Raw genomic sequence first — 27448 nt, 5'->3', positions numbered from 1 at the left:
CAGTGGCCCTTTATACCACCATTTTGTGCTACACCGTGGAAAAACATCGTGGGAACTGTCGCAGTTTTAGGCTCGGGGCTTTGTCCTCCCTGAACCCTGACATGCTTTATTTTACAGTTTATTTACCCATCGCTGTTCTGCGTCCACTGAAACCGTAATGAAACTGTGGGGATGGGGTTCGTTTTCCAGAAGATGGCAGCATTGAGATAACTAGGTGCAGCTAAATCTCAGTGAAGAAGATCTGCGCCCACAGGAAGCATGGTGCGGGTTGAGTGCTGCTCCGACTCCCTCCGCTGCGGGATTAGGAGGTAACAGCGGTGTCATCGCGGGACTGTAGCAGAGACGAGGTGCCGGAGTGACGGTTGAGGAGAGACTATTCCGTTACGTCCAAAATACATACAATGGACGACAGCAGCCTGCCCCGGAGGGAAGCAGGTCGTTCGAGGAGGGTGTCTGCTGCTGCGGAGCTTGGAGCTAATGTTAGCCTGCAAGATGGCGAGGTGATCGACCTAACCCCTTCCAGAGAAAGTCAGCCTGGAGCGGACAGACCGGGCGCTGCTGGCGGGAGGATGGAGAGGAGGAACTCGGCACCTCACATAGTCCATAAGAGGCATATGCCCAAGGAGCCCTACAAGTTCCACATACCGAAGAAAACTGAGGAAAAGAAAGGTGGGCCATTGTGTCTGTATATTAGTAAAATTACACCATAGCATTCAGGACTTCTCTGTGCTAATTTGTTTAGATTTGTTTTTTACACCTGAAACACTGCCCTGAACCTGAGTTAGCAACGGGGAAGTTCCATTATCGGACGTGCGAGTATCAATTCGAAAACGTTGTTTTCTCTTCTTACATCGCACAACATGACGGTTGTGTCCACAAATGTGTATTTCATATGTCCAGCCCTACTGTCACCATCAGTTTTACGTGTATCAAACTCCGTACAAGCTCCAGTGTGTTTGAGTACACGGTTAGGCTTAGTGAGGGATGCTAGGAGTTAGCGTCACCAGCCAGTTAACATTAATTACATGCTTGTAAGTGCAACAGGTGTTTATTTTTCACTTTATAGATGATTTTAGGCTGTTTGTGAGTGAAAGTAAATATCCACGCATTCATGTACGAAATTATAAGCTGCATTTTCCCCTTTATGTTGACATTAGCTTCTGCTAACGAGGGTTAGCTAAAGCGAGGTAACCGCCTCCTTGTTTACATTCCAGTTATAAGTGTCCAAGTGCTCACATGTACTTTGCGCTTTCTGCTCTTGTGTTTATGGCTACTGTCATCGTGTCGACCCTAAAATGGGATCTTGAGGACATTTTTTGGCGCTTTTTACAGAGTCTACTATAAGATTAAGGCTAAAAGTTAAATGAGCTTTGAGATAAGGTTTGGTGTTGTGCTTTTTAGGGATTGTTGGTAGGTCAGAAAGATGTAAGCCTGAGACCATGGTAATTTATTTTTGCCTTGATTAGCACCAAACCAACACAATAATTTTGGCCCGGGAGCCAGTTTTAAAGGATGTCATTGCATATATATCCCCCATGTACTCCATGCAACTCCCTATCCTATCCTATCCTGTCCTACTCAAACTGTTATGTTCCTTGGTACCTTCCAAGCAGTCTTTCCAAGCCTAATAGACCACTCCTACTGAAAAAGCCTCCTTTAGTTCAAGAGAAATCTTAGTTATTTTCTTTTTCCTCCTTTGAATGCATCATTTAACAAACATAGTTAATAACCACCATGCTGATGATTATAGGGTTTTTTGAAGCAGTAAATTCAAAGATAGTCAGGCTATGCTGACATCTTCTTTATGTATTATAGCTGTCTGAGACCACAATTTGAAACTACCACCACATCTTTTTGGCTTGTGTTTGAATATTTTGTCTCAACCCCGGTGTTGTAGCTGTGGAACGGACAAATATGTTGTGGGTTACTGGGGGCATTAGCTCTTTTTGTTAAATCACACATTAGTGTTTGATGCTCCAGCTGAGCCCTCTCCACTCCGAGGGAGGCAGCTGCTACAGGTTTTTCCTGTTCTCCTGAGAATCTGGCTAAAAAAAGAAAAAAAACAGCACCTGTCCTGTTGTAATTAAGCCAGTCTGTCAAATATTTCTGTGGGCCTCCTTATGAGGAGCCTTTGTGCTCAAAGCGACATAAAGGGTGGGGCATATTGGTGGCTTTATTTCAAATTTTACAATTTTGTCTGATATACGTGAACAGCAGGGTTTCTGACAAGAGCAGTAATATTCTGTACAAGCTCAAGTTAAAGTCCTGTTATTTGACTTGAGTTTATGGTCCTTCTAGAGGCAAGTGTGTTAAAGTCAGTGATGACCAGGACTGACCAGGGAAACTGAAGATACGGTTGAAAGAGCTCCCTCTCAGCTCGTTATATGCCTGTTACACATACACAAAGCAAGGCATCAAGTTCAGTTACCTGCAAACTAGGGGTGTCATGATATCAGCTTTTCATGGAATTAATATTGTGGCCCATTGCTTACTAAATCTGGCCCCTTATCTCTTCCTCTGTGGACACCCCAAAAGAAGTTACATCATCAATTACTTGTCCAGTGGAAGAAAATGTTATGTTGAACAGAGAACACTGCAAACAGCCAAACACACCTGTTTCTTGCTATGAAATAATGAAGACAGTGTAAAGGTATATATGTAAATTATAAAGGTAAAATGGATTCATCATTCTGAGGGATTATTTGTGAAAGTGGTTTTTATTGGCTCTAATCTCTCCGGTCTTTCTTGCAGCTCTGTTCCAGTATGTCTCCACTGAGTCCAGAGAGTATGAAGACATGATGACTATCCTGACCTCCAGCTACATCGACACTAACTCTGCTGGATGCTTTACGTACTCCATACCTCGGCTTGTCTACAGTGAGCTGCTGGAGAAAGAGGTGAGAGATAAACAAGTCAGAGTCGTGAATTCATTAAACAACTAAATGGGAGGGAGGGGGAAATCAGGATCACCGTGGGTTACGTGCAGGGACTACTTTACTTGCAGGTTGTGACCACACATCTTTGCTTGGATGGTCTGGTCAAGTGGTTTTGTAACAGTTTACTTTGTGGGCAACACAGATGATAGTACTAAAAACAAAGAAAAACATTGTCTCACCTTTCTTTCCATATAAAGAAGTTTAACTACGCGTTTAATGCTTGATATATCTTAAGACAAATAACCGCAATGTAAATCTTACTTTTATAATGCAGAAAAACTGCCTGGAATATAAAATAAAAACCAGAAATCTTTTTAGTCAAAGAAAATGTCTTTTTTAATGCAAACCGCCTCTTAAAAAAATCAAATTCTGTAGTAAATATAAAAAAAAAAAAAAGGGAATTTGTATGTTATTTTAAGGAATGCTGACAGTAGACAGCAGCTCATTTTATGCCCTTTAATGGTTCATCATTTACTTACAGGCTGTAGTTGATGTCTTTGTCAGTAAGAACATTATAAAACAAACACAAGATTTAACATTCTCCAAAGCTGTGCTGTGGGTTGGATTGGACGATTTGGTGTGTTGATTTTGGTTTCAGGGCCTTATGTTGAAACCGCTGGTGTACTCTGACTATTCATTTTCTAGATCAAAGTATCACAAAACCACTCTGCTGTCTTTTTTTTTTTTTTTTTTAACACCTTGCTTGGGTAGATAACTTCCTTTCCATGAGAGAGTAAAGAGCAGTCATAAGCAAGCCTCAGCTGGTAGTTGGTGACGTAACTTCTTATGGGGCGTCCACACAGGAAGAGAACAGGGGCCAGATTTAGTAAGCAATGCAAATTAATGTGATGCCACAAAAATTATGCCAGTATTACTTAGCTGTAGATCCTGTTAACACATCTGTCAGTTAGGGAGGTGAATGAACAGACATTGTCACAGTACAGTAAGCAGTATAACTGATTCGATTTTAGGAAGAAAAAAAAAGTAATTTTAATCCTGAATTCTGAAATCATATATTTCAATATTAAAGGAAGTAAAAGGAGATGTTAAAGGAGATTTAACCTCGACAAGCTAATATAGTTAGCTTAGTTAAAACAGAATCAGTTCTTATTTAGTGTATTCTGCTCTGTGTATTTGTCTTGCACGATCACGCAAAATAGATTGTTCATCTTTTAAAAAAAAAAAAAAATTCCTGGTTAAATAAATAAAAGAAATTAAATAGAAATATCGGGATTGGGGTACCATGGACATGTGCAAGTGTCAGTGCAGTGCTCAGGAAATGAACAAATCAATATTTCACTCAATAAAAACTACTGTTTATTTACACTGAAATGAGCTGAACACATGTGAATGTATTGCCTGTATTTGCATGGTAGAGCAGCTATTTCAGAGGCCATGTTTGTGTTGTGAGAAAATTTAGGTCTTGGAGTAAGAATTATGAATTGGATAGGTTTGTCATTAGGAAAAGCTGTTTAGAGAGATGATATTGTTTGTTTAGTCATCATTGTACTGATCGTTTTTGTGTGTGTTTGTGTTTATGATTGATCACATTATTTGTGTGTGTGTGTGTGTTTTTAAGTTTGTGGAAAAAAGGAAGGAGATGAAGGCAGAGGGGAGGACCGATAAGGAGCTGGAGGAGTGCTACTGTTTCCTGTTGACAGACACTCAAAAGGTAGGAGTGACACCGAGCTATTGGTTCAGTTAACAGTGGTTTTGTTTGTTTTGGCCTTTATCCAGAGACATAGTCAATTTACATAGTTGATTTACTTAAGGGAAGTATGTATTTCTTAGAAGATTTCTTCTTAAGAAATTAAGTTTACAGGGAAAAGACACTGCTTGTAGTTGTTCCTAGAAAACTGAATGACTGTGTTTTCTCTGTAAAATAACTGGGATCACGCCAATAAACCATGTCCTTTAAGACTGAGCTTTCATTATATCTGTGATCTAACTTGTGTTTTGTTTATTGTTTTAGCTTCCCCTGCTCTGTGAGAAGGGACTGTTTGTGGGTCAAAGCTGGATCACAGTGTTGGGAAACCCCAGTAAAGGTAATAGTGCACAAATGATCTACATATTGAGTTATTGTATGCTAAAAGGAGAAGTCACAACAAGCTGATATTGAATTTATTTTTTTGAATCAGCTTTCCAGTAAATATACAGCTGTGCCTTGACTTATGAGTTTAATTCGTTCTGTGACAGAGCTTAAAACTCAAACTACTCGTATGCCAAATCAATTTTCTCCATTGAGATAAATGAAATGCCATTAATCCGTTCCAGGCCCTCAAAAACGCCGCCTCCGGATGGTTGGAAAAGCAAAGTTTTGCAAAATAAATGTAAGAACAACACTGATAACCGCATAAGGTGAACGAGTGAAACACGACATGCTCGGCAGATGTTGCTCTAAATTTCAGCTCTAAACTCAAAATTGTACAAGAGACTGGGCGTATCTCGAAAAACGTGTTAGTTGGGGCACTCTTAAGTCAAGGTACCACTTTAAAAAAAATTCTATAAGTAGTAATTTTATCACTTTGTGTGTGTGTGTGTGACATATGTGTCTGCATATGTTCTTAGGAGTGTATCTGTCAAGGTACTCAGACCTGCTGCAGATGAGTTCCTTAACACCAGGAACTATGGGGGAGATTGTCATCTTCAAAGTGATGAAGGTAAGTTACAGGGTTCATATGTGCGTGGAAAAGCTGAGAATGGTCAAGGAATTTTACAAACCTCTAAAAATGTTGGAAAGTTCAATAAATCCACAAAGTCTAGGAAAAGTCATGGACTTATGTTTCACAAGTACTTCTGTAATAGAGTATTTGGGATTCAGGTAAAAAAAAAAATCTGTATTGGTCAAATAATTGTATTTTATGAAAAATCTATCACTTTACTCAGCTCCATGTTATTCTCTGTTTAGACCCCAGCACGAGCTGAAGCCTGCACTTTGAGGACAATTGCACAAATACTAAAATAATGCTTCATTAATGTCTTGCTGCATTTATAAAAGCACAAAGTAAGAGCAGAGAAAAGCAAGGACATGAGACATGCAAATTGTTGATTTTGTAGAAGGGATAGTCATCGTCATTAGTCATCATTTGAATATTCAAAATATTAAAAAAAAACCCTCAAGCAATTCTAGCTGCTATTTTTAAAGTACATAGTTTTTCTTTCATTGACCAACACTTAGTAGGATATAATAGAAAAGTGCAGTATTGAGTCACTGATGTAAGTCAAGAACAGAGTTTGTGAGGCAAGCTTTCTTGTAATTATCGATTTGATTGCTTATTTTATGTTTCTTTGTGTTTTATTTATTGCTGAGTTGTTGTGACTGTGGATATGTCATTTGTTAGATGGCTCACTCTGTAGATATTTAAATTATATATAGGTTAAACATCACAAAACTATTTTGACAACCACCAAACAGCTAAAACAGCAAATGAAAGCAGGTAAACGGAATCCGCAAAAAGACGTAAATACAAAGCGCAGATCCGACGCATTAGAATCTGTGAGCCCTGACGGCGTGTACGTGTCGTCGGGTGAGAAAGCCGGCAGCACACTGATTCTGATAAATCTTTGTTGTTAAACTCAATACGTAGTGGTAGAAATGATTGTAATCTGCAGTGGAATTCTTTGTTTGGCGTTTTAGGGAAAAGTCAAGAGCATCTATGAAAACATGAAAAACCTTCTAGATCCAACGCCTCGCTTTGACAGCCATATCTCCAAGAACGCCAGCAAAGTCACCTCGCTGAACTCATACCGCGCATTTGAACTCACACAGGTAAATACACTCAAACACAGAGGGGAAAAAAAAAAACTGAGAAATGGACAACTTACTCTGGGACAAACATAATGTCCCACACATTTTACACACATTTTATCTGTTCAACACAGAAAATTGTTTCAGTGCTTTGAGATGTTTTATAGTCAACAGGAGTCTTTCAGTTGGTTCTGGCGGTGTTATTGGGGTCCGGTTTGTGTTTGGCAGGAATTGAATGTCTGAATTTAACTTTAAAAACAATATCCAGAGAGGATTGTGTGGAAATGACTCAGCTGTTGAAAAAGCAGACCTAAAATTACACGTCTGTCAATATGTATTTTTTGTTTTAAATTGAACAAAATGACATGAAAAATATCTTTCAGCTTCAGATGGTTTATTCGCTAAAACAGGTTTTCTAGTTAAAATGTTTTTGTTTGATGATCAAATTTTTAGTTTCCATATTTGTACTAGGACTGACCTGAAAAATAAATTTTCCATGGTTGGGTTAGGGCTCATATTTAATGTGTGTGTGAATTTCATTTCATGGGTCAGTGTTGTCTGAAATGGAACAGGCTGGCTGTACACTCACACAAATAACAGTTGCAGCATTTGACTCTGATTGTTGTGATTGCCACCTCATTTTGTCAAAAACTTGTCCCATCCATGCACCCATCCATCTGTTTTGGGTGGATCATTGCCAACATGTCTGCACTACCTCTGGATACCTAAGCCCTTTGCACACTGATATAAATGTGCTACCAAAATCTCACTCAAGACGCTGAAGCCACCTCAACTTGCTCCTTTCATCATGGAGAAGCAGCCACAGTATGCTGAGCAGCTACCGAAGGAGCATAGAGAGGTGCTCCGTTTGGAGAAGGAGGCTCATCTGGTGTGTCTGTGATCCCATTTTGGCCCTCTTTCGAATTTTGTCTTTCTTTGTCTTTGCCTGGAAAATAAAAATCAGTTCTATCTGCTGATGAGGATATGTTGTCAGCGCTAATGGTGACATCGTGATCAGTGCATATGACTTATCCTACTTTTACTAGCTGGAATTAATTTGACAGCACCTCTTTTTCTACTCTGAGCCAAGATGGTGACCACTAATCATTATCATTCAAATTATTTTTCAGGTGTTTGTAGTGAGATTCATTTAGTTTGTTCATACTTGTTGTGAATCTACTTGTAGGCAGTGCAAGTATAGACACAGCATGTGTAAATGTGAAAAAGTACTGACATATGCAATCACGTCTGGTTATTGAAGAGGAAAATAAGCGTTTGGGAACCTTGTGAGTCTTTTAAAGAAGCAATGACTGCTTTAAACAAAACCGTTTTCTTGATTATTCCAGCAATACTTCTACGAGTATTCATTCGACGAGCTGCGACAGCGACCTCGCCAGGTGTGCCCGTACGCTGTGGTCTCCTTCCAGCTTAAAGGAAAAGACTCTCCTCTTCCCAGTGCACCTGTAGCACCCATCAGGTATGTGAAACATGTAAATTTATGCTATTCTAGCGAGATGACACCTAAAGAGAGTGTTCGCAGGTTTCCAGGAAAAAGCAGCCAGAGCAGCTTCAGTAATTAACTTTAGAAATGGAGTCTTTTAATGAATGTGCTCTTGTTTTGTTTTTTTTATATTTTATTCCATAAAAGTCTGACGGACATTTTAGACATGGAGGAATCAACAATGGTTCTGAGTTTTAACCTCTATCTCTGTGCCAAAACTGACATGAAGTTTGTAATTTGTGTTTGGTGGGCAGGTCGAACAGTCAGTCAGCAGAGGGGAGTAAAGGTGAGCACTGGTCCCTGTTTTTTGTCGATGTAATCACACCTGAATGTGAAAGGTCACCTACACTGCTTGGATATAAAATAAAATAGGAAGCTCTGTGTTTTTTGTTTTTTTTTTCTTTTCAGTCTTGCTCTGGTGCTGATGAGGTTTTATTTTTCTCCCACAGAGCATGCTGAGTTCACAGTGTGGACTGGAGACCTGGTGAAAGGCGACCGAGTGCTCTTTCAGATCTCGCTCTGTTCCCTGTCTCCTCCCTTCCTACCCCACAAACTGTGAGTACTGAGCTGACCTTTAGGCTGTTTAAAGCAGTGGTTCTCAAACTGTGGGTTATGGAGTTCCTGTAGGTGGGGTGTGGATGACCAGAAAAGACATTAGTTTGCTGACTTACTGACCAACATTTGTGACTCCTCTTTATCTTTAAAGATGGATTGAAATCTAAAGTGGGTTTTAGATAGACTTGAATGATATAATCAGCTACTTGTGATGTGAGTCTTCCATCCTGCACGTGAACTCCACCATCTTGGACCACAGCTAGCGAGAGTTGAGTTTGGTCTAGTGAAACATAAAATGTTAGCGTGGCTATGTCAGTGCGCCCCAGGGTGGCTGAGGCTACATTGTAGCTTGCCATCACCAGTGTGTGAATGTGTGTGTGAATGGGTGGATGACAGGTTGTGTAAAGCGCTTTGGGGTCCTTAGGGACTAGAAAAGCGCTATACAAATACAGGCCATTTATGTTGCAGATAGGCACGCTAACATTTAGGAGTATATTCGATTCCATAGATCCTCTATCTAAGCTGAATGAGAACCACCACATCAGCACCCTGGCTTACAAGCCCGGAGGTAGGGCAAAACAAAAAAGGAAGGGCTGGGAATAGCCGGTTAGTTGTTACTGAATTTAAAAATACGACTGAGGATATTGGCCACTGCTAAAGTGCTTATGACGTTTTTCTCTCAGACAGATGGAAAAAATAAAAAGCGAGTCACTGAAAAATAATTAGTATATCTCAGCAGTCTGACTGGGTAAAGTGTAAGCATGGGAAACACTGGATGGGGGTGTTTCTTAGAGTGGGGGAAAAATAAAAAAAATTTGAGAAAAGGTTTCAACTAAAATGAAAACACACACAGACATATTCCATCAACACCTCGAAAGCTTACCTGGCTTAGCTGACTAAATTCCATTGTTGGTGTCCATGTTTTCTGTGATGCATTGCGCTCAACTCTTTAGCTTAGCCTTATAAAATAGCTTACCAGCCTGCCTTTAATGATCTGTAATCCCTCGCAGTATAATTTTTACTTTTACTTACTTCGAAAAAACTGCATGCACATTTAAACAAATGCATCCTTACCATTTTAAAATAATTCGCTCTGTGTCCGTCTCACCATGATCCTCCCCTCAGACCAGAGAAGCTGGAAATTGGTCATTTGATGAGGCTCGACCAGGTGACCAACCTCCTCCCTGCCAGCCTGTTCTCCTATAACCTCTACAACAGCAGACAGGAGGGTAAGATCACATTAATCCTCTTAGTGATGCCACGTTACACACCAGAACTACAGTCACTTTAATGTTACATAAGATTCTAGTAATCACCCTTTCTGTAACAGCATTTTCACCCTCAGATATTGCCAAAAATCCTTTCTTAGTTATATTTTCAAAATGCATGTGCATTGAGCTTGAAAGAGGAAGTGGATGGGACTTATTTTATATTTTCTTTTTGGTAGTTGTGAAGAACGGCTATTACTGCAGTCTTCTGGAAGTGATGGACAGAAATCGGTCTAAAACCAGCGTGACGAGACTGCTGCATGAGCTGGAGATAAAGCGAGTGGTGGGTTCTGCTTGCTTTAATATCACAGAGGACTAGCAGATTCTCATGTACAGTGCATGGAAGCTATATATGGAAACTATATATCTGCCAGAGTCTTTATTTACCTACAGAGAAAAGCAGGTTGCCTTTATTTGAAACGGCCTCACATCAAAGGCAGCTATTTCACTTTGATATTGCAGGTGAATAGATTGTGAAGTTCTGAGCCATTATCAGCTGAAACTCTGTGATACAGTGATTTTTACTCTATTTTTGAACCTTTACTTGGTGTAAAATGTATGTTAGACAGCAGTTGAATATTCTTGAGTTATCTTGTTATGCTGGTAGGACAATGGTTTGTAATTAAGTGTCCCAGTAACTCATTTTTGACTTTCATTGTGATAAAACTACAAAAAGATTATAAGCAATGCAAAATGATAAGTGGATTTGTGGAAACATTATTTTATCTTAAGAAGTTGTTTGTTGTTGTGTTTTTTAGTTGTTTGGAGAATTATTTTCATGCTTTGCATCACTATTGGAGTCTCAGAGATACTAAAAATTGTAAATATGTCCCACAGACAGTAGCAGTTTGAACTAAGTGTAGCAAGGAAGACAAAAATAAAATGTGAAGAATGACAGGAAGTGTTGAGTACAAGTTGTCTGCTCTCTTTACAGGTTATAGTGACTCCGCTTATAGATAAAGGCTTTCTGTTCCTGTTGTCCAGTGTTCAGATGGCCACGCCCACAGGTAAGGCATGGGACTATGAGTTATACTGGTAAATTGTATGCAGGATAATATTTGGATAAAAATCAAGAGTAAAAATAAATAAATACGCATTTCTCACTATTCAGCGTTATCTTCTCATTCAAATCCAGGCAGTATCTAGCGCTAGAGAAGTCAGATCACTTCTCTGTCAGTCCCGTATTGACCCATTTCATGTTTGCTTCTGTAAATTGTTTTCTTTGCTAATTTCAAACTTGGGCAGATATCAGTTTTTATGTAAGACCGTTCCAGTCTTCATGTTTAGAGTTATTGCCAGCATGGGGTTTGAAGCACAAGCAGAAACATGCTCATTAATGTGTTTGATCCATCCCTCAGGCTGAGCATTCAACTTACTGTAACATCCTCTGATGGAGAGTGTGAATGAAATGTGTCTTGAGGCCATCTCACCTCTTCTAAATTGATAGTAAAATACTGGAGAATAACTTTGAAGGGGAGGGTGACCAAATATAAATCCTCTTTATTGGTGCTTTCAGCCCATTTCAGTGCCTTAAAGGCAGATTTGGCACAATCCAACCCATAGTAATTTTATTCTTGTTTGAAGTAGTTAACCTTAATTTTATCACTGCTGTGAGTTTTCTCTGCAAAGAAAATATTGGTAGATGTCAGTGAAATGTTCATGTACTATGTTTTTGCTGGTTGTATAATTAATTATGAATTTTCTATAATGAAAGTAATAGAGTGAGCTAATGTGTTTTCAGAGAGAGGAGAGAACTGGAAGAGGTGTCTTCAGGCATTGTTTGTTTTCCCAGAGACCAGAGATGTGTCCAAAACTGGTGAGTATCGCCGTAAATGAGGGGCATTCATTTATTGTAGTTGCCTTTTGGTACAAAGTAAAGTTTTATATTGAAAAGAAAATAACAGGAGCATTAATGGTGTCCCTGAAAACCAATTTTTGATGAGCTAAATTAAATTGAGTCATCATACAAGCATTTTTAGTGTAACCACAGTTCACAGGACACTGAGCCTAAGTGTTAATACTGATCATTGACTCTGCTGACAGGGTTAAACAGCTGAATCAACATTATTTTCAACCTAATGATGTTTTCCTTGTTTGTTTGTTTTTTTTCCCCATGTAGCACCGCACTCTGGCTTCTCTTCCCATGATGCCTCTGAGTCTCAGACATCTGGTGCTGCAGTAATGTCACGGCTAAGTCAGTTTATCCCAGCAATGCATCATGCCCTGCTCAAAGTTCGTGCCAACCCCCCTCCTGAGTTGTCTGCTGGTGTGGAGCGCCAGGCACGGGAATACCTCATTGGCCTGAAAGACGGCAAGGTACGACCCAAATCTCTTGAAACTGGCTCCTTCAAATATCCACTTCCCCTGGGGACTGTAACGTTTCTGTGTTTGCTCCCAAGGTTCGACAGTACCCAATGGGTGAGTACGATTCCCAGATGGATGACAAGGAAAAGTCAGTTGCTGCTCCCATACACCATCGGGTGAACTTGGAGGGTTACCTGCGCTCCTACCTGTACAGCCCCGCCTTCTACCTTCTATCAGCAGCTCGGGCCAGGCTGTTATTAGAGGCGCACTGTGGAATTGAGCAGCCGCATCAGGAAGCAAGAGCCAGGAAAAGAGACGCAACAGAGAAGGAAGCGACAGGAAATACTAGGCACGGGCAGACCAACACACAAAAGGTGAACAGTCACACAAAAAAACATAACGCAGCTTAGTAAGTCCACTTGTACTGGTCATGTCCATAAGTATTTGGACAGTGATACAGCTCTGTGCACCAATATTATTTATCTGAAAATTAAAGACTCAAGATGTTATTTTAATGGTATTGAAATTATTATATTGTAATTCAAGATGTTATTGAATTACGGACTTTCAGCCTTAATTCAAGGGGTTTAATAGAAATATTATTCAGTTTGCTTAAAAGTAATTCAGTTGTTTTTTGGGTTAAATGGCTACATTTGGTAGCAGTTTATGGGTGCTCTCAATATCCCCCTCCGGGCCAGAAAGCTCTGGGGAGAACTCTGGGTTAGATCAGTGTTGGAGACCTTCAGCAAGAACAACTTAAATGATCACAGTCTTTTATTTTAATGAAATCCTGTTTCAGCCTCTTCATTTTCCCTCTTCATTCTCTCTCTGCTTCCCTTTGTGGTGGATGCCCGGTAACAAGTTGATGGAAAATTATGGCAAATATATTTTTTTAAATATATATTTTTATATACTCATTGGTTTATTTCTCCTTGTTTCGTTCAGTTTCTTGAAGCAAACAAATAGGCATGTTGATTACATTGCGAATATTTACAAATATTACACTTTTCAAAATTCTACATGAAATCTTTAACTGTTTACCCCTTGAAATCCTGGAGTAACCCTTGAAGCTCTTTTCTGAGCTGAGTGGTTTCTGTTTATATTTCAGCCTGCTTATGGAACCAACTGACTGTGTTTGCATCAGAAGTTAGTGAGGGTGGTCTCTGCCTATGCTGCTACCCCTGGAAAAACCCAGAAACTATTCTAATGGTAGTCAAACCAAATCTTTATTGATCTATACTAAGAATACAGGCGAGGCATTGTTGTTAGAATGTATATTCCTAATATGCTCTGGCTATGAGTAGAGGCTCTAATTCACCTGCTGTTCAAATATCATATCAGGTAGCTTCAGATAGCAGCAGGCTCAGAGGGATAGGGAAGAATCAGAAATATGAATGAGGATTATTTAGATTTGTGAGTCATGTAAAGCTACTTCAGTAGAGTCCGGAAATAAAAATGCGGAGATTGAAATGTGCAAAATAATCCTGCGAAGCAAAATAGATTTCCTTGAGTCATTCACCTAAACTTAGACAAACAGAGCATACTTTTCACTTACTAGTGGTGAAACTGAGGGCTGAAAGACCCACAAACAAGCAGCAACTTATAGTAGTAAAGACCTGACAGGAAATCTCAAGGGAGGAAACTCAACTTGGTGGATTCAGATTTAAGGCAGTTAAGTTGAAAGTCTGGTCAACACATTATGATGTCACATTTTCAGTTTCACAGTTGCATCTGAAATGAGAGCGAGAGACCCACAGTGGGTGGTTTACTGAGGTAAAGTGACAGAAATTGTTTTTGTCCTATGGGGTTGATGAACTCATACCAGTGATGCTTGTTGCTCAGATGCAGCAGCTGATCGACCTTGTTTTGACCTGCAAGAGGAATGCAGAAAATGAGGTGAAGAGGGAGGAAGGAGGGGGGCTCCAGGCTCCAGGGAGGAAGAGGAAGATGGAGCAGCAGGCGGCAGAGAGGGCTCTTAAATACCTGAAAGCATCCCAGGAACCCATAAGGCACAGCAAGATCCCAGGTGAGGAGATGGGAAAAGCATGTCTGCGTTTTTTGATATGACCTGATCCCAGGCTTCATGAAAATCAGCTTTCAGGTCCTCAAATGTAACCTCTAAAGTCATGAATGAACTTAGGTTTGACAGCAAATCCTCATGAGTGAGTCATATTTGTATATTCATGCAACATCAGGGGAAGCTCTTTTTCTTTCGATGATTCTTTTTTGTCAAATTTCCCTCTAAATTTTCTTAAGAACACCAAAGATTGTTTGCTTTTTTCATTTTGTTAACAAGCTCACAATCATTGACTGATGACATGTTTTCTCTTTGGATTTGCCTTCTAAGTTGAAGGAAACCAAGTGTCCTTGTCTCCTGTCTCCTTCACGTCTGTGATTGGCTCATTGGGTTTGAAGGATACTGATTTGAGAGAAGACGGATCTGAACTTGCCGCCAAACTTCTGAGCCTGCTAACAAGTGAGCGGATACTCGGACAACATGCTGAAACTTTCCATTCTTCCTGCTCTTCTTTTGGCTCCTTTGTTTAACCAGAATCTTTTAACTCTGTTTCCTTCTGTTATGGAGCAGCTTGCTGCTTACATCTTATTTCAGTTGATTTTTCTGCTCATTTCCAGGCCTCGACCAGGCTGCCAGAGGAACGGCTAATCAGAGCCTTTATGAGGCACAAGAAGATGGGCTGAGGGGGTCGTATCCGTTTGATAAGCTGGCTACAAAACTAGGCCTGCCCACCAACTGTGACATTGATCTGAGAAAGCAGGATGAGCTGGAGGTATTTGATGTTTATGGTGTCTGTTCACAAAATTACTGTCTAGATCAGCGATGTCAAACATGCAGTCAGGCAGCCAGAACCTGTCTGCTGAAGGGTTCAATTCAGCCTACTGGACTACTTTGCAAAGTGCAATTCTCATTAAAGTGCACTTGTTAGTTTGTGGGTACCAGTGTTACACACATTTTTTACCTTCTGTTTCCTGGTAAATTTTTAGAGATGCATTGCAAGGGTTTTCTTTTACTTGTTTTGTTGTTGTTTTTTAGTTTACAGTGAATAAAGCGAATACTGGACTGCAGAACAAAAAGCCTATTAAAACCTGAAGCATATCACAGCTGTGATACTGTTGTGGTTTCCTGTCAAGAGCTTTTAAGGGTCGTTTATAAAATGATCTCAGTGGTTTTTAGAGTGTTCTTAGCATCTTAAGACCAACAAGAGATAAGGAAGATGATACCAGTGCAATCACATAGGTTGTTATGTATTATTTCAATGTATTAGTCATCTTCTTGCCTGCTTTCTACCGGGTGTCCTTCAGAACAGCTTAATTCTTCATGGAATCGATTCAACAAGGTGCTGGAAACATTCCTCAGCGATTTTGTCCACATTGACATCCACAAAGTGAATTTCCTATTCCAACACTTTACAAAAATGGTCCATTGAATCTGGTGACTATGGAGGCCATTTGAATAGAGATGTCATGTTCAGGAAAGGAGTTTTAGATGATTTGAGCTTTATGACATGGTGTGTTATCCTGCTGGAACCAGCCATCAGCAGATTGGTTGTCTGAGGTCATACAGGGATGGACATGGTCAGCAGCAATACTCAGGAAGGCGGTTACCAACGTTTAAACAATGCTCAGTCACTCCTGAGAGTCACAAAGTGTGCCAAGAGCTATCCTCCATGCAGTTACACCAGTGATCCTTTCATGTTGTTTACACCAAATGTTGCAGCAGAAATCAAGAATTACTGGTTGGAAAATTGTTGTTATAAGGCTTCTCATCAGCAGCTCCCAACACTGATCTGTTGTTTTAGGCACCCAGGTGGAAAAAGTCTGACTCACCGAACCTAACAGACGGCTTTATCAAAGTTATTTAATGTTTACACTTAAATAATGAAAGTAAGCAGCTGGAAATTAGCATTACCTATCCCTCTTATGAATATTAGTATAATTATCTTTTAATATTTTATCCCCAAACCAATGTTGTATTATTGTCTTATAAATATATAAGTACTTGCATATTTACCTGCTACAAAGCTGCTTCTATTTGTATTACTTCTAAATAAAGCTCCCACTCTGGATAAGCTTCTTCCGGAAAGTGTCATAAAACAAAACCATTTGAAATCAAACAGGTGAGATTACAAAGTGTGTTTTCCTGTGTTTGTAGGAGCAGACGGCAGGTAGCGTCAGTAGTTTGGAGGGATTCAGTCCCAGCTCGCACAGCGGGGAGATGAATCACCACGGAGCAGCAGCTCGAGGAGGAAGAAGAGAGTTGGGGAAAAAAATGGAGTTTGATGAAGATGACGATGAGGAATATGAGATCCCGTGGGTCCTCATCCCCATAACAGGTGTGTCTGTCTGCTCAGTCAGACATCTGTACTCTAAAACAGACCGTGTGCATTTTACAATAATTAAAAAAAAACAATCAGCAGTCATACCACACATTTAAATACTGTAGATTTTAATATGAAGAGTAAATTAAAGTCAGAATAAAACTCAAAAAACGAAAAAATGTATGAACAATAAAAAGATAAGGGGCCACGTTGTTTACTAACATCCATCATAGGAATAAAGGTTTTTGTGCTAAAACCGTGTCCAGGTACAGTTAGGATGAATACAGCAGCCTGTAGTTTAGATTGCAGATCACAGAGTTGGAGAACTAATCAGACTGAAAACTAAATGTTGGTGTTTTCCGTCTGCAGGTCTGAATTCAGAGAGGTACGCCCTGGGAGACAGGAACATCCCTCACGATCCTCGTTTCCTGCACCTCACCATGGCTACAAGCATCACCACAACAACCAACCCTCCCAGGCAGAGCCCCACCTTGTCTCCTGAGCCCAGATCTCCTCCCTCCCCCTCCCTGTGCCCATCCCCTGAGGCCAGCCTGCCTCCATCCCCCTCCCAGTGCCCCTCACCTGACCCCAGTCCTCCTCCTTCACCCTCGCAATGTCCTTCTCCAGATCCCAGTCCCCCACCTTCCCCGTCTCAGTGCCCATCTCCAGAGCCCAGCCCTCCCCAATCTCCCACACAGTGCCCATCTCCTCAGCCCAGTTCCCCACCTTCTCCTTCCCTGGAGGCCAGCCCTCCGCCCCACACATTCTCCCAGCCTAATGAGCTCAGCCTACTTAATAAGAACCACAAAAGTGCTAACGAGGAGTTGTTAACCTCCATGGCCTCCAGGGAGTTTGCAGGTAACATCACGCAACCTGAGAGCATCTTGCTTAATGTATCAGTGAATTCTGGACTTTAATGCCACCTGCAGTTTTGATCGCCAACTGCAAATTTAAAAATTAATCCAAGTTTATTTTTCCATTTTATGTTGCACCTTTAAATTCTGGGTTATCGGTTGTGTAAATCATTGTGACTGATTTATTTATTTATTTAACAGCTTTAATATATTTGAGGAAGCTATGAAAAATTTACTATTTTTGCAGTATGAAGTACGATTTTATTTTTACCCGTGTTTCTGAGCACTTCTGACATTTAAAATTCCAGATCTGAACAGGAACCTGAGCATTTCAGATGTGTTAAAGGCTTCAGATACCTACTGCAAACTAAAGACAAAGTCCCTCTCACAGTCTGCGATCCATACCGTTCATTTAAAATATGACTATTATAGGCTACTGATGCGCCTGCTCTCAAAAGGTATTAAGACAGAAAAAAGGATATTGTATCTAGAATAGTGTGTAATTACATCCTCCATCAAACTGATGCATTCTTAACTCTAAACTTATATTTAATATATCAGAAATACATAGGAGCGGGCGCCAGTTTGTGGAAGCTGCCATGTTCCCCTGCCCCTGAACTTATGGCTAACTGCGTTTTACATATGTGGCTAAGTGTGCAGGAGATGAGCCTTGTTAGTAGAGACCTATTCCCTGAGTATTTCCATGTATTTATTTATTTATTTTCATTTATTAATTCAAACATTGATATTTAGTGTTCCTGTATTGATTTTAACGACTTGTAACGCAGAAAAATTTCATAGTATGAAGATCACAGTTTGTAAGTGTAAGGTGAGACTTTTTTTTTTTAAACTTTATTATATTTTACATCAGCAGTCGACTGATGTATAGTGCCAGTGCAATCACACGATCCTCATTGGTTCTACTCCTGTAATCCTTCCCTCTTGTAATATATGCTTGTTTTTAAATGGGCTGACCTTCGTGTACAGTTAATAGAATTTGTCTCCAGTCTAACACTGTCTTCTCCTGCAGCAGCATCCAGTGACAAAGGGGAGAAACCTCAGGGTAAAGAAAAGAAGACTGAAGAGCCATGTGTTTCTGCAGCCATCCGTCCATCTATTCCTCCATCTCCAGAGAGAAGGATCTCGTCACCATCCACTGAGCGAGTGAAGGAAGCAACAGAAAGAGGAATGGTTAAAGTGAAAGAAGAAGCGGTAGAAGCTTTGGTGAAGGAAAAAGAAAGTCAGGCAGGTGAAAAGGTGCAGAAACGAGAGATAAAAGCGACTGATGATCATGAACAAGATTTGGAGATCCAAGAGATGGATTGTAAAAAGGGAAATGTGAAGGAGCTGGTAGGTGGTTCTCCCTCCTCAGCCTCTGCTTGCACAGATATTAACAGCATTGTGGACAGACATCTTGGTGACTTCTCCTCTGAGATTCAGCTGCTCCTGCAGGAGGAGAGCACCCACTATAACTTACCTCAGTATCCTCACTCGACTTTAATCACAGCAACACCTACACCACAACACACAATGTCCTACGCCTCCGTGTCTCAGTTTTCACAGTATGTGTCCTTCTACAACCCCTGCCCTTCCGTGCAGGACTACGTGGACTCACTAAAGGACGGCATTAACAGCATGATAACAGAGTTTGATGATGGCTGGCGAGAGCGCAAGCCCGAACTCAGTGGGACTAACCCTGACTCCACTTTAGCGAATACAGTCAGTGCTTTTGTGGCCAGCGTTCGAGCAGCTAATACTACAGGCAGAGATAACGAGGGGTCTGCTTCCTGTGATGAGTGGACAGCTGCTGACTCTGGCACCACAGTCAGTCAAAGCCTAGCGCTCTCCAGAGGAAATGAAGCGTGGCTGCCAGACAGCACAACCTACAGGAATCCCACAAGTTCTCATGTTTCTTTATCAATTCCTACCCCCTCATCTGGTTTGATCTATGAGCCTGCAAACACTTCTGTCCTCTGCCCTCCACCTAGCACATCACCACATTCCCAGTGGACACCGCAGCAGAATGAAACTGTAGAAATCAGCAGGACAATCACTCAAGATGTCAGCCAAACACAGGAAAACGGCACCACGAGGACTGTGCTATGTACTGCTGCTGCTGACAGTGGGGGTGTTCTTCCAGCTAAAAACATTGTTGTGACTCTGCCGGGGCTAGGCGGCACTTCTGACCCTTTGGGAGAAGCTTCCAATCCCTCTAAACCGGCATCCAGCCCGAGCTCTGTACCTGTCGCCAAGCCCAGTGTGGGGACCGCACCCCCTGCCACAGACCTGAGCTCCCTGATCAGCCAGTTGCAGCCAGATGTGTTCAACAGCCTGGTGGAGATCATCAAAGAAGTCAAGAAAAACTCGCTGCAGTTCTACATCCACTGCACTGAACCAGGAGACAAGGTCACCAAAGATATAAAGGTAGCCTCATGGGCAGCTCAGTTCACACTACACGAAGAGCCAAAGGAAAGTCCCCAGAATGTTTTTTTATTTTTATTTTTTAACTGTTTTTAAATTTGGATTTCCTTTACTTATTTATAAATAAACAGCTTGACTACTTTGACAAGATGATCTCAAGAAAATCGCAAATAGAGACTGTTTAACATGTCAAATATGAAAGAGGTAGTGCCAGTTATATTAATGCTAAAGGAGCTAAACACAAAGCTGTTGCTGCTGCTGCGTACGATGAGTTGACCAATTTTCTTTGTTGGTATAAATGTGTATAATCTCTGGTTAAAGTGAAGAGTTATTTTATTTGTGTTTATGTTTTGTGTGTGACGTTATGTTGTAGGAACTCCTGCTGAAGCAGGGTAACGTGGAGCAGAATCCGATCACCTTTCTGAGCCAAGAAGACCCTGACAACAGGCTCCTGGTCATCATTAAGAACAAGGACATAGCTGGACATGTACACAAGGTAGTTAACAGCTGTAAAGTCTTGACGGACTCTGCTTTAATCCACACGTTTTGTCTGATGATGACTGCGCCGGTTGTGGTTAAGTGGAGCTTACTGTAGTGTACTGTAGACATCAGCTGTTTTCACTCAAGCTCTCCAGGCCTCGTTTTTTTTAAGACACCAGGCACTGCTGCATGTGAGTGAACCTGCAGCTTCTTAGTACAGTGCAAATAAAGGGTCTAGTAGTCCCGTGCAGTAAGAAGTCTCATGTGTCCTACCTCCTACGCAGAATATTTCCAGCAGTGTCAACATGTTTGAAGCGCAAGTGGTTTGGGCTGTGAGTTTACCTTTAAGGGAATGGGATTATATTTTATGTACTGATTTTGTCATCTTTGTTCTTTCTAAATGTACTTTAAGAAGTTTGTAGTGCAGTAAGGGTAACATGACACGACACAAACATTAAAAAAGGGTATTGATTTGTAAATAATTGGACATGAGTAACTTAAGCTTATTATATAATATTATACTACTGTATATTTCAAATGACCTCAGCAGCTCTTTCTCTTTCTCTAAAGATGTAATGCATTCTGGGGTCAGCTTAAAAGAAAGGCATATGTGAAATGTAAACCTGAGGTCAGAGTTCAAATGTGATCTTTGGATGCAAACTATAATCCCAGAGTTTTAAAAATAAGTTTAACGTTATTTGACCTTGCAGAGGTCAAATGTAATGTTGTTGCTCACTAGCTGTATAAAGTTTCTGTGAGATTTGTCCATTTGTGTAGCTCTTCATTATTAACCTTTATTTAACCAGGAGTTAACAGACCTGTACAAGCACCCCTTTGATCACACAGAACCAGAATCAGTTTTTATTGAGCAGGTTGTGTACACATAGAAGGTAGTAGGGCTCCGATTATTTCTTTGCTGTTTGCACAATACTGACAACGTGACATCAACATGACACAATAACGACATGTATACCAGATTTATGTGCAAAAGTGCCGAGTCCAACCCTGTTGGAATAAATTTTGGAATATATATATGTATGTGTATATATATGTATATGTACTTTTATACTGCAAAGTAGAAGGAGTAAAACCAATGCAGAGGCTCGTGTGATCACGCTGGCATTATGCATCAATTATGTGCTGACTTGATGGCCTGGACAGGAAAGACCAGCGCACTTAGAGCTTAAATGCTCTAACACAACACTTGTGTGCACTTTTAAATGTAACACTGCAAACAAACAATGTCTGTTGTGATTTCTGCCTTCTCTGTGGCAGGCGCTAACTATAGGACAAAGATTAGTACAAATACCAATGACAGGTTTTCCACATATTTTTGATTTTAATATGTATGTGCAGTATGCTGCAGAGGTTCCTGCAGTACTTAGCTGTCAGCGGCTGCACTTTTTATGTGCCACTGCTGTGAGGAATTGAGTTTTTCATGCTTGACCGATGTTTTGCTGTAGATATTGAGTCATGAGAAGCCCACATTGAAAACACACATACAGCAGCTTTGTTTATGTGTTTGTGTTGCTGTCAGATCCCAGGGCTGGTGTCTCTGAAGCGACACTCCGCTGTGGTGTTTGTGGGAATCGATACGCTGGATGACATCAGGAACAACAGCTACAATGAGCTGTTTGTAGCCGGAGGCTGCATCGTATCAGACGAGCTGGTCCTCAGTCCAGACTGCATCACTCACGGTAGGTCAGAGAATCAGAAAGCAGCCATGTAAATGTATGTATGTAAATGTAGTGGGAAAAAATCACATCTACACATGGAGAAAATTTTGTTTTTCACAAAGATAAAAACAGATTTTATCTTTTCTGTCAATCAAAACAAATGCATTACTTATATAACTGGAGTGTTAATTAATGAAATGCTTTTCTACAGAACGACTGGCGGCACTGCTGATGTTCCTGGAACAGCACAGTTCTCTAGAGAATGTTTGGAGGTGGAAGATTCACTGCAAAACGCACAAAAAATTAAAAGAACAAGCCAGGTAGTAGATCTGCTTCTCACTGTGTAATGAACAGCCTTTAGCCATTTTAGAAACTATAGGTGTCACATTTCAAAACAAGTTTCTTTTAAATTAGTTTAGGCTTTACAGATTAACTGCTATATAATTCTAGCAGGATATATAAACTTTTACTTTAAAAACTTTAAAGGAATTAAAAGAATACATGTGAAACTAACCTTAACTGTAAACAGGTCATTGGTGACCTTGTGGATAAAATGTCACACTATTCAGTATTCCAAGCTGGAATACATTCTGACTGGAGAGGTGTGGTTGAATGGTAACAAAATACATAGTATAACGAGATTAAAACAGCTTTATAAAAGTGCACATGTGCTTTAACACATTATAAGAACTATACAATAATTTAACTATACACTTAATTTAAATATATAAATATAAATACACAGTACAGTACTGGTACAGTATAGTACAGAGACAGACAGGCAGAGAATTGATGAGTTGAGTATGGTGATAGCTTTGGGGAAGAAGCTATTCCTGAGTCTGTTTGTTCTGGCCCGTATGGATCTGAAGCGCCTGCCAGAGGGCAGTAGGTTGAAAAGATGGTAGCCGGGGTGGGTAGTGTCCTTCAAGATGTTTCTGGCCCTGCTGAGACAACGGGAGTGTTAGATGGCAGACGAGGGCAGGGGACAGCCGATGATTTTTTTGTGCTGTATCTACCACCCTCTGCAGTCCCTTCTTGTCTTCCTCCGTGCAGCTGGTGTGCCACACTGTCACTGCATAGGTCAGCAGGCTGTCGATGGTGGATCTGTAGAAGGTCACCAGCAGCAGGGCGTTTAGTTGCTTCTTCCTGAGCACCCTTAGGAAGTGTAGCTACTGTTGGGTCTTCTTGATTAGGGGCGTGGTGTTAGCTGACCAGGAGAGGTCTGCAGAGTTTTGGACGTCAAGGAATTTGAAGGACTCCACTCGCTCTACACGTTCTCCGTTTATGTGCAGGGGGGCAGCTCTGTTCCAACAGTAAGATGTTTGAAGAAGCATCTACATCCTCCTGCTGGCTGAACGTGGATGATTTGTGTATGTTTGATCATCAGATTCAGGAGAGAAGCAGCCAGCCTGCTGGATTTGCTGTCAGCTTATCAGAAGCGGCAGATCGTGGAGTTCCTCCCTTATCATCACTGCGACATGATGAACCGTCAGTCGCCTGACCTGGACTGTCTAATCGAACTGCAGGGACGATACACGCAGTACCGACACACGATCTTCCTCACAGGTACGTATATGTGAGCAGGCGTGACTCTCAGGGCACCTGATTAATACTGGTGACTGGTTACCTGATTGCAAACTAAACCCAACTGAACTGCATAAGCTTTTACTTTTTGCCTTTCCTATTTCACTTGACTTAAAACCATAGGAGCGGTGTGCCTGAAGTGCATTTATAGGATGATAAATTCCACCAATAAACATTTGATCATTTGATTGGTCGGGTGGTTAATCAAATTTTCATGTTGTTCATGATTTTGGCTTCAATTAGTTATGAATGACAAATCTTCATGTTCTGTGCACAGTATGACTGGATGTGCAGCGGCTCAGCTGACTGTTAAGTTAATATGTCATGTGATTAACATGAGAAAATAATCTCATCATTCTTTTTTTTAAATTTTTTTTTTATTCAGAGCATCATAATGAGAAGTTCACGGCCTACTCCAGCGGGGGCATCATTGTTGCCAATATCGATGAAATTCTGCACAACTTCTCCCAAATAGTTGGTTGTCATGACATCAAGGCAAAGCAGCCAATCATAGATGACATGTTGTCTCCCAAAGGTGCCAAAGGTTTGAAATGTCTGCTCTACCATCTCTCCATCTTTTCTGTTTCTCCTACTTTACTCCTATACTGACACTCCTTCTCTCCTTCCGTCTCCTTCTCTTCAGAGTCATGTTTTAAAGTCATGTTTTAGAGATAACATGCATTCATTTAACTTTAAATGCAGCCCTGTCATCCATTCTGATGGGAGTACTCCTCTCTCCTCAGGTGTCGGGGGTCAGCTGAGTCATAGTGACTGTGTCTCGGGTCCTGAATGCTCCCTGTCCATCTTTCCAGAGCACAACCACTCGCTCTCCTCTATCACCCAACCACAGCAGCTTCCACAGCCCAGCTCCGGCTTCCCAACCTCTGTCCCTCACCCCTCTGACCAGCTCGTCCCTGACGCCTCCTGTAAGGACGGGGTCCCTCGCCACTCAGACGCTGACTGTGAGGTTCTTCGACAGGCCATCTTACAACTGCGGGCAGAGCGTCAGGCGCAGCTGCAACAGCTTCAGCAGCAGCAGCAGCAGTTGGAGTCCCAGGCAGAGTTGAGCATTAACCCTGTGAAAGGCTTCCTACACAGTCCCTCCTCTCCTTTGGGTCAGGGAGGTCCTCCTGACGCAGTACAGCTTACTCCAGGCAGGAAAGCCGTGGCAGCCACACTGGACTCAATTCACTCGGTACTGCAGCCAGAGCTGAGCAGCAGGAGAGAGGACAAGGTGGAGCCTGGTACAGAGGGATGGAGGAGAGGAGGAAGTGCAGGGAGAGAGGCTGAAGATCAGAGAGGCAGCACTCCAGTGCGAGTGGTGGGCTCACAGGCAGGAAACCAGGCTACTGGCAATAATGGCACGCCAGCCTTTCCGAGCAATCAGAACGCAGCTGTAGTGACAGCGTTGAGCAATCAGACACACAGCGAAGCAGATCAACATGGAGAGCCTGCGTTTTCCAAAGCAGACGAAAGTAGTGCACCGCCCTGCACCACCTGTCCAGCAGAGGGCGAGGACAGAACAAGGTAACATAACACGCTGGTTTGAGTCCTGCTCTTTTTTTACAGGCCAGTTTGTAATATGACTGCAATATTAACACTGTTCGAGTATTCATATAAAATACAAACAGAATTTTTCGACTTACCTTTAGAGCCGCAAGTGGCCCTTAGTGCAACTGCACTTTCTGGCACTTCTGTGTACACTTCATTTTGTGGCCCAGAGGTTTCCATGTGATGCTGACATGCATCCATAAAAGCTGTGCTGATTTCAGTTTTCAACCTCTGACAGTCCGGTTCCTGCTCAGTCTCTTCTTCTGCTTCTCTTTCTGTAGTGAAACAAAAGCCAGCTATGAACAGCCAATAACAGAAGAGGCAGCACCACCAGGCAACAGTGAGGTACCTGGAAACATCACCTCGGTCACAAACCACAAGAGTGTCTCACATCCTGCTCTGCCCCAACTACAAATCCAGCACCCTCAGCAACATGTGAGCGAGCAGCAGCAGGGTGCTACACACCTGCAGTACCAACCGCCCAGCCAGCGGGGCATTGGTCTCCTTCACCCCCACCTACCTCGAGTCCACGGACAGCCTTTTCACCGGGCCCCCATGCTGGGGCCCCTGAATGCCCTGGGAGGAATCAGGGGCCTCCTGGGGCAGCCACCCCTGTGGCCTGGAGGTTTAGGCCCTGTAGGTGCTGTCCCGCTGGTCTGGGGTTTCCAGCAGGCAGCTATGGACTTCACGGGTCCTTCACTGCTGGGAGGGTACCACAGCCCTGCAGGTCCGGGCGGCTTCAGGTACAGAGGGGGGCAGCGAGGAGGCTTTAATGGGACGTAGACAACCAGCAGATTAAACTATGACCCCAGAAAACTAACAGCCTGGAGTCTGAACAGGCCAAACTCTGACAGGTGTCCACGCTCTGTTTCCAACAACAAAACAAAAAAGATCATCGTTTTAGCCAGGTTATTGCACCACAAAAAAAATTCATGTTGTTTGTGGTTCAAAAGTGGAGTAGAGTAGAGTCTTAAAGTATGCAAGCTTCAGATGGTTTGTATAGTCTGCTTCTGATCCTGAATCATCCCAGGAGGTCAAAGAATCTGCATGTTTCTGTCAGTCAGGGCTCATCACTTCTTTTTATGTGCAAGACCGTGTCTTGAAAATGCCGCACACTAATTTTATATCAGTGCTGCAGGTCTTTGTACAGTATTCAAACTTATAAACACAAACTTTTTCAACCTGTACTCCTGCAGGGCTGTTCTTAAACCCCAGGAGATATGTGAATGTGTGAATCAGCAATAAGTTGTTTTCTTTTAAATCAAGTTTCTGATGTTTTTCATTTAAAACATCAAAAATGTGAAAATGTTATTTCTCACATAAAAATATTGACTGTCAAGCCCTCCTGTAGTTGTTTTATGCACCTAAGAGTGACTGAAATGTCTGAAGACATTTGTCTCTGATGGCTGGCAGTCTGAGATCAGATCAAAAAATGTTGTCCTCAACTATTTTCTGTCTCTTACTGAAGTTCTGCAGCCTCCAAAAACCTCAAAGCACCAAATATGTATGTCTGTTTGAAAAACACTGAAAGATGAAGCCCTTTCTCAGTTTTTGGACATGATCGAGAGATAAAAACAAGCACAGCAATTGGTGTACCTCAGTCACAGAAGAATTCAGTACTGATGTGGATACAGGGCAGGTTCTGACTGAATGAAGGGTCTCATTTAAATCAGTATCATCTGGACCTTAAGTGTGACTCTTATTACTCTGAGTGGTAGTCCCATTTTCCCAGAGTCCCTGAACGCACCAGTTTCACACTCTGGGAACGTTTAATAAGTAAAGTTTTTGTTTTGTTGTGAAGATGTTTTGTTTTTGTGGAAAATGGCACTGCAGAGTAACCTGTACCGGAGGCTGACAAACAGACTGCCTCATACCTGTGGACGATGTTTATATCCTGTAAAAAAGTTTAGTTTGTACAGAGTGTTTTGGTTGTTACACTCTGAGCTGTTTGTGTTAAATTTTATGTAGGGAGAGACTCTGGAATGGACCGGTTTTAACTTAAAGCATTTTTTATGTTTTCTTTTTTATATCAGATTTTTTTGTATTAAAATAATAAACGTTATATAAAACTTTTGTGCTCTGAATGCAGTTCTAACAGTCGGCATTAATGTTGAGGTTTTCCAAAGTTTCTGACTGATATCTTTTTCCCTTTCCTCTTGCACGGTGCTGCTGTGGCGCTCTTTCTGCCTGCGAAAATCACGCAGTAGCTGCTCCGAGTCACTGGTGTCAGTAA

At 41.5% G+C, this 27448-nt stretch overlaps 1 protein-coding gene across 3 annotated transcripts; it reads left to right on the top strand.

The window, feature by feature from the left end:
• The first annotated feature begins 14 nt into the window (after positions 1 to 14).
• On the top strand, positions 15 to 27288 carry tasora (transcription activation suppressor a). Of its 3 annotated transcripts, none has more exons than XM_085457172.1 (28): positions 15 to 669; positions 2752 to 2897; positions 4516 to 4608; positions 4909 to 4981; positions 5505 to 5596; positions 6574 to 6705; positions 8031 to 8161; positions 8440 to 8471; positions 8635 to 8740; positions 9866 to 9969; positions 10188 to 10291; positions 10943 to 11015; positions 11750 to 11824; positions 12128 to 12324; positions 12408 to 12686; positions 14155 to 14338; positions 14660 to 14788; positions 14947 to 15101; positions 16484 to 16664; positions 17019 to 17507; positions 18537 to 19927; positions 20298 to 20420; positions 21942 to 22101; positions 22292 to 22400; positions 23468 to 23646; positions 24050 to 24208; positions 24408 to 25191; positions 25497 to 27288. In XM_085457172.1, exons 1-28 carry the CDS (start codon positions 402 to 404, stop codon positions 25996 to 25998), a joined length of 6450 nt encoding a protein of 2149 aa, XP_085313298.1. In that variant the 5' UTR covers positions 15 to 401; the 3' UTR covers positions 25999 to 27288. The 3 variants fall into 3 exon arrangements, with proteins under 3 accessions (XP_085313298.1, XP_085313299.1, XP_085313297.1); XM_085457173.1 differs by having other exon boundaries at positions 18534 to 19927; positions 24050 to 24199; XM_085457171.1 differs by having other exon boundaries at positions 18534 to 19927.
• The last annotated feature ends 160 nt before the right edge of the window (positions 27289 to 27448 follow it).

Source organism: Copadichromis virginalis, linkage group LG5, assembly GCF_057382275.1.
Source record: "Copadichromis virginalis isolate Kocher_CV1m ecotype Utaka linkage group LG5, C_Virginalis_male_GT1.1, whole genome shotgun sequence".
In the NCBI taxonomy this organism is placed as follows: domain Eukaryota; kingdom Metazoa; phylum Chordata; class Actinopteri; order Cichliformes; family Cichlidae; genus Copadichromis; species Copadichromis virginalis.
This window is presented reverse-complemented; position numbering and strand designations above follow the sequence as displayed.

What these genes read in the sequence shown, in the direction of transcription:
- tasora (XM_085457171.1), top strand. Translation starts at nt 402, where the DNA reads ATGGACGACAGCAGCCTGCCCCGGAGGGAAGCAGGTCGTTCGAGGAGG. An exon ending in GAAAACTGAGGAAAAGAAAG is followed by an intron (nt 670 to 2,751) that starts GTGGGCCATTGT and finishes TCTTTCTTGCAG; the next exon opens with CTCTGTTCCAGTATGTCTCC. An exon ending in AGGTCACCAAAGATATAAAG is followed by an intron (nt 19,928 to 20,297) that starts GTAGCCTCATGG and finishes GTTATGTTGTAG; the next exon opens with GAACTCCTGCTGAAGCAGGG.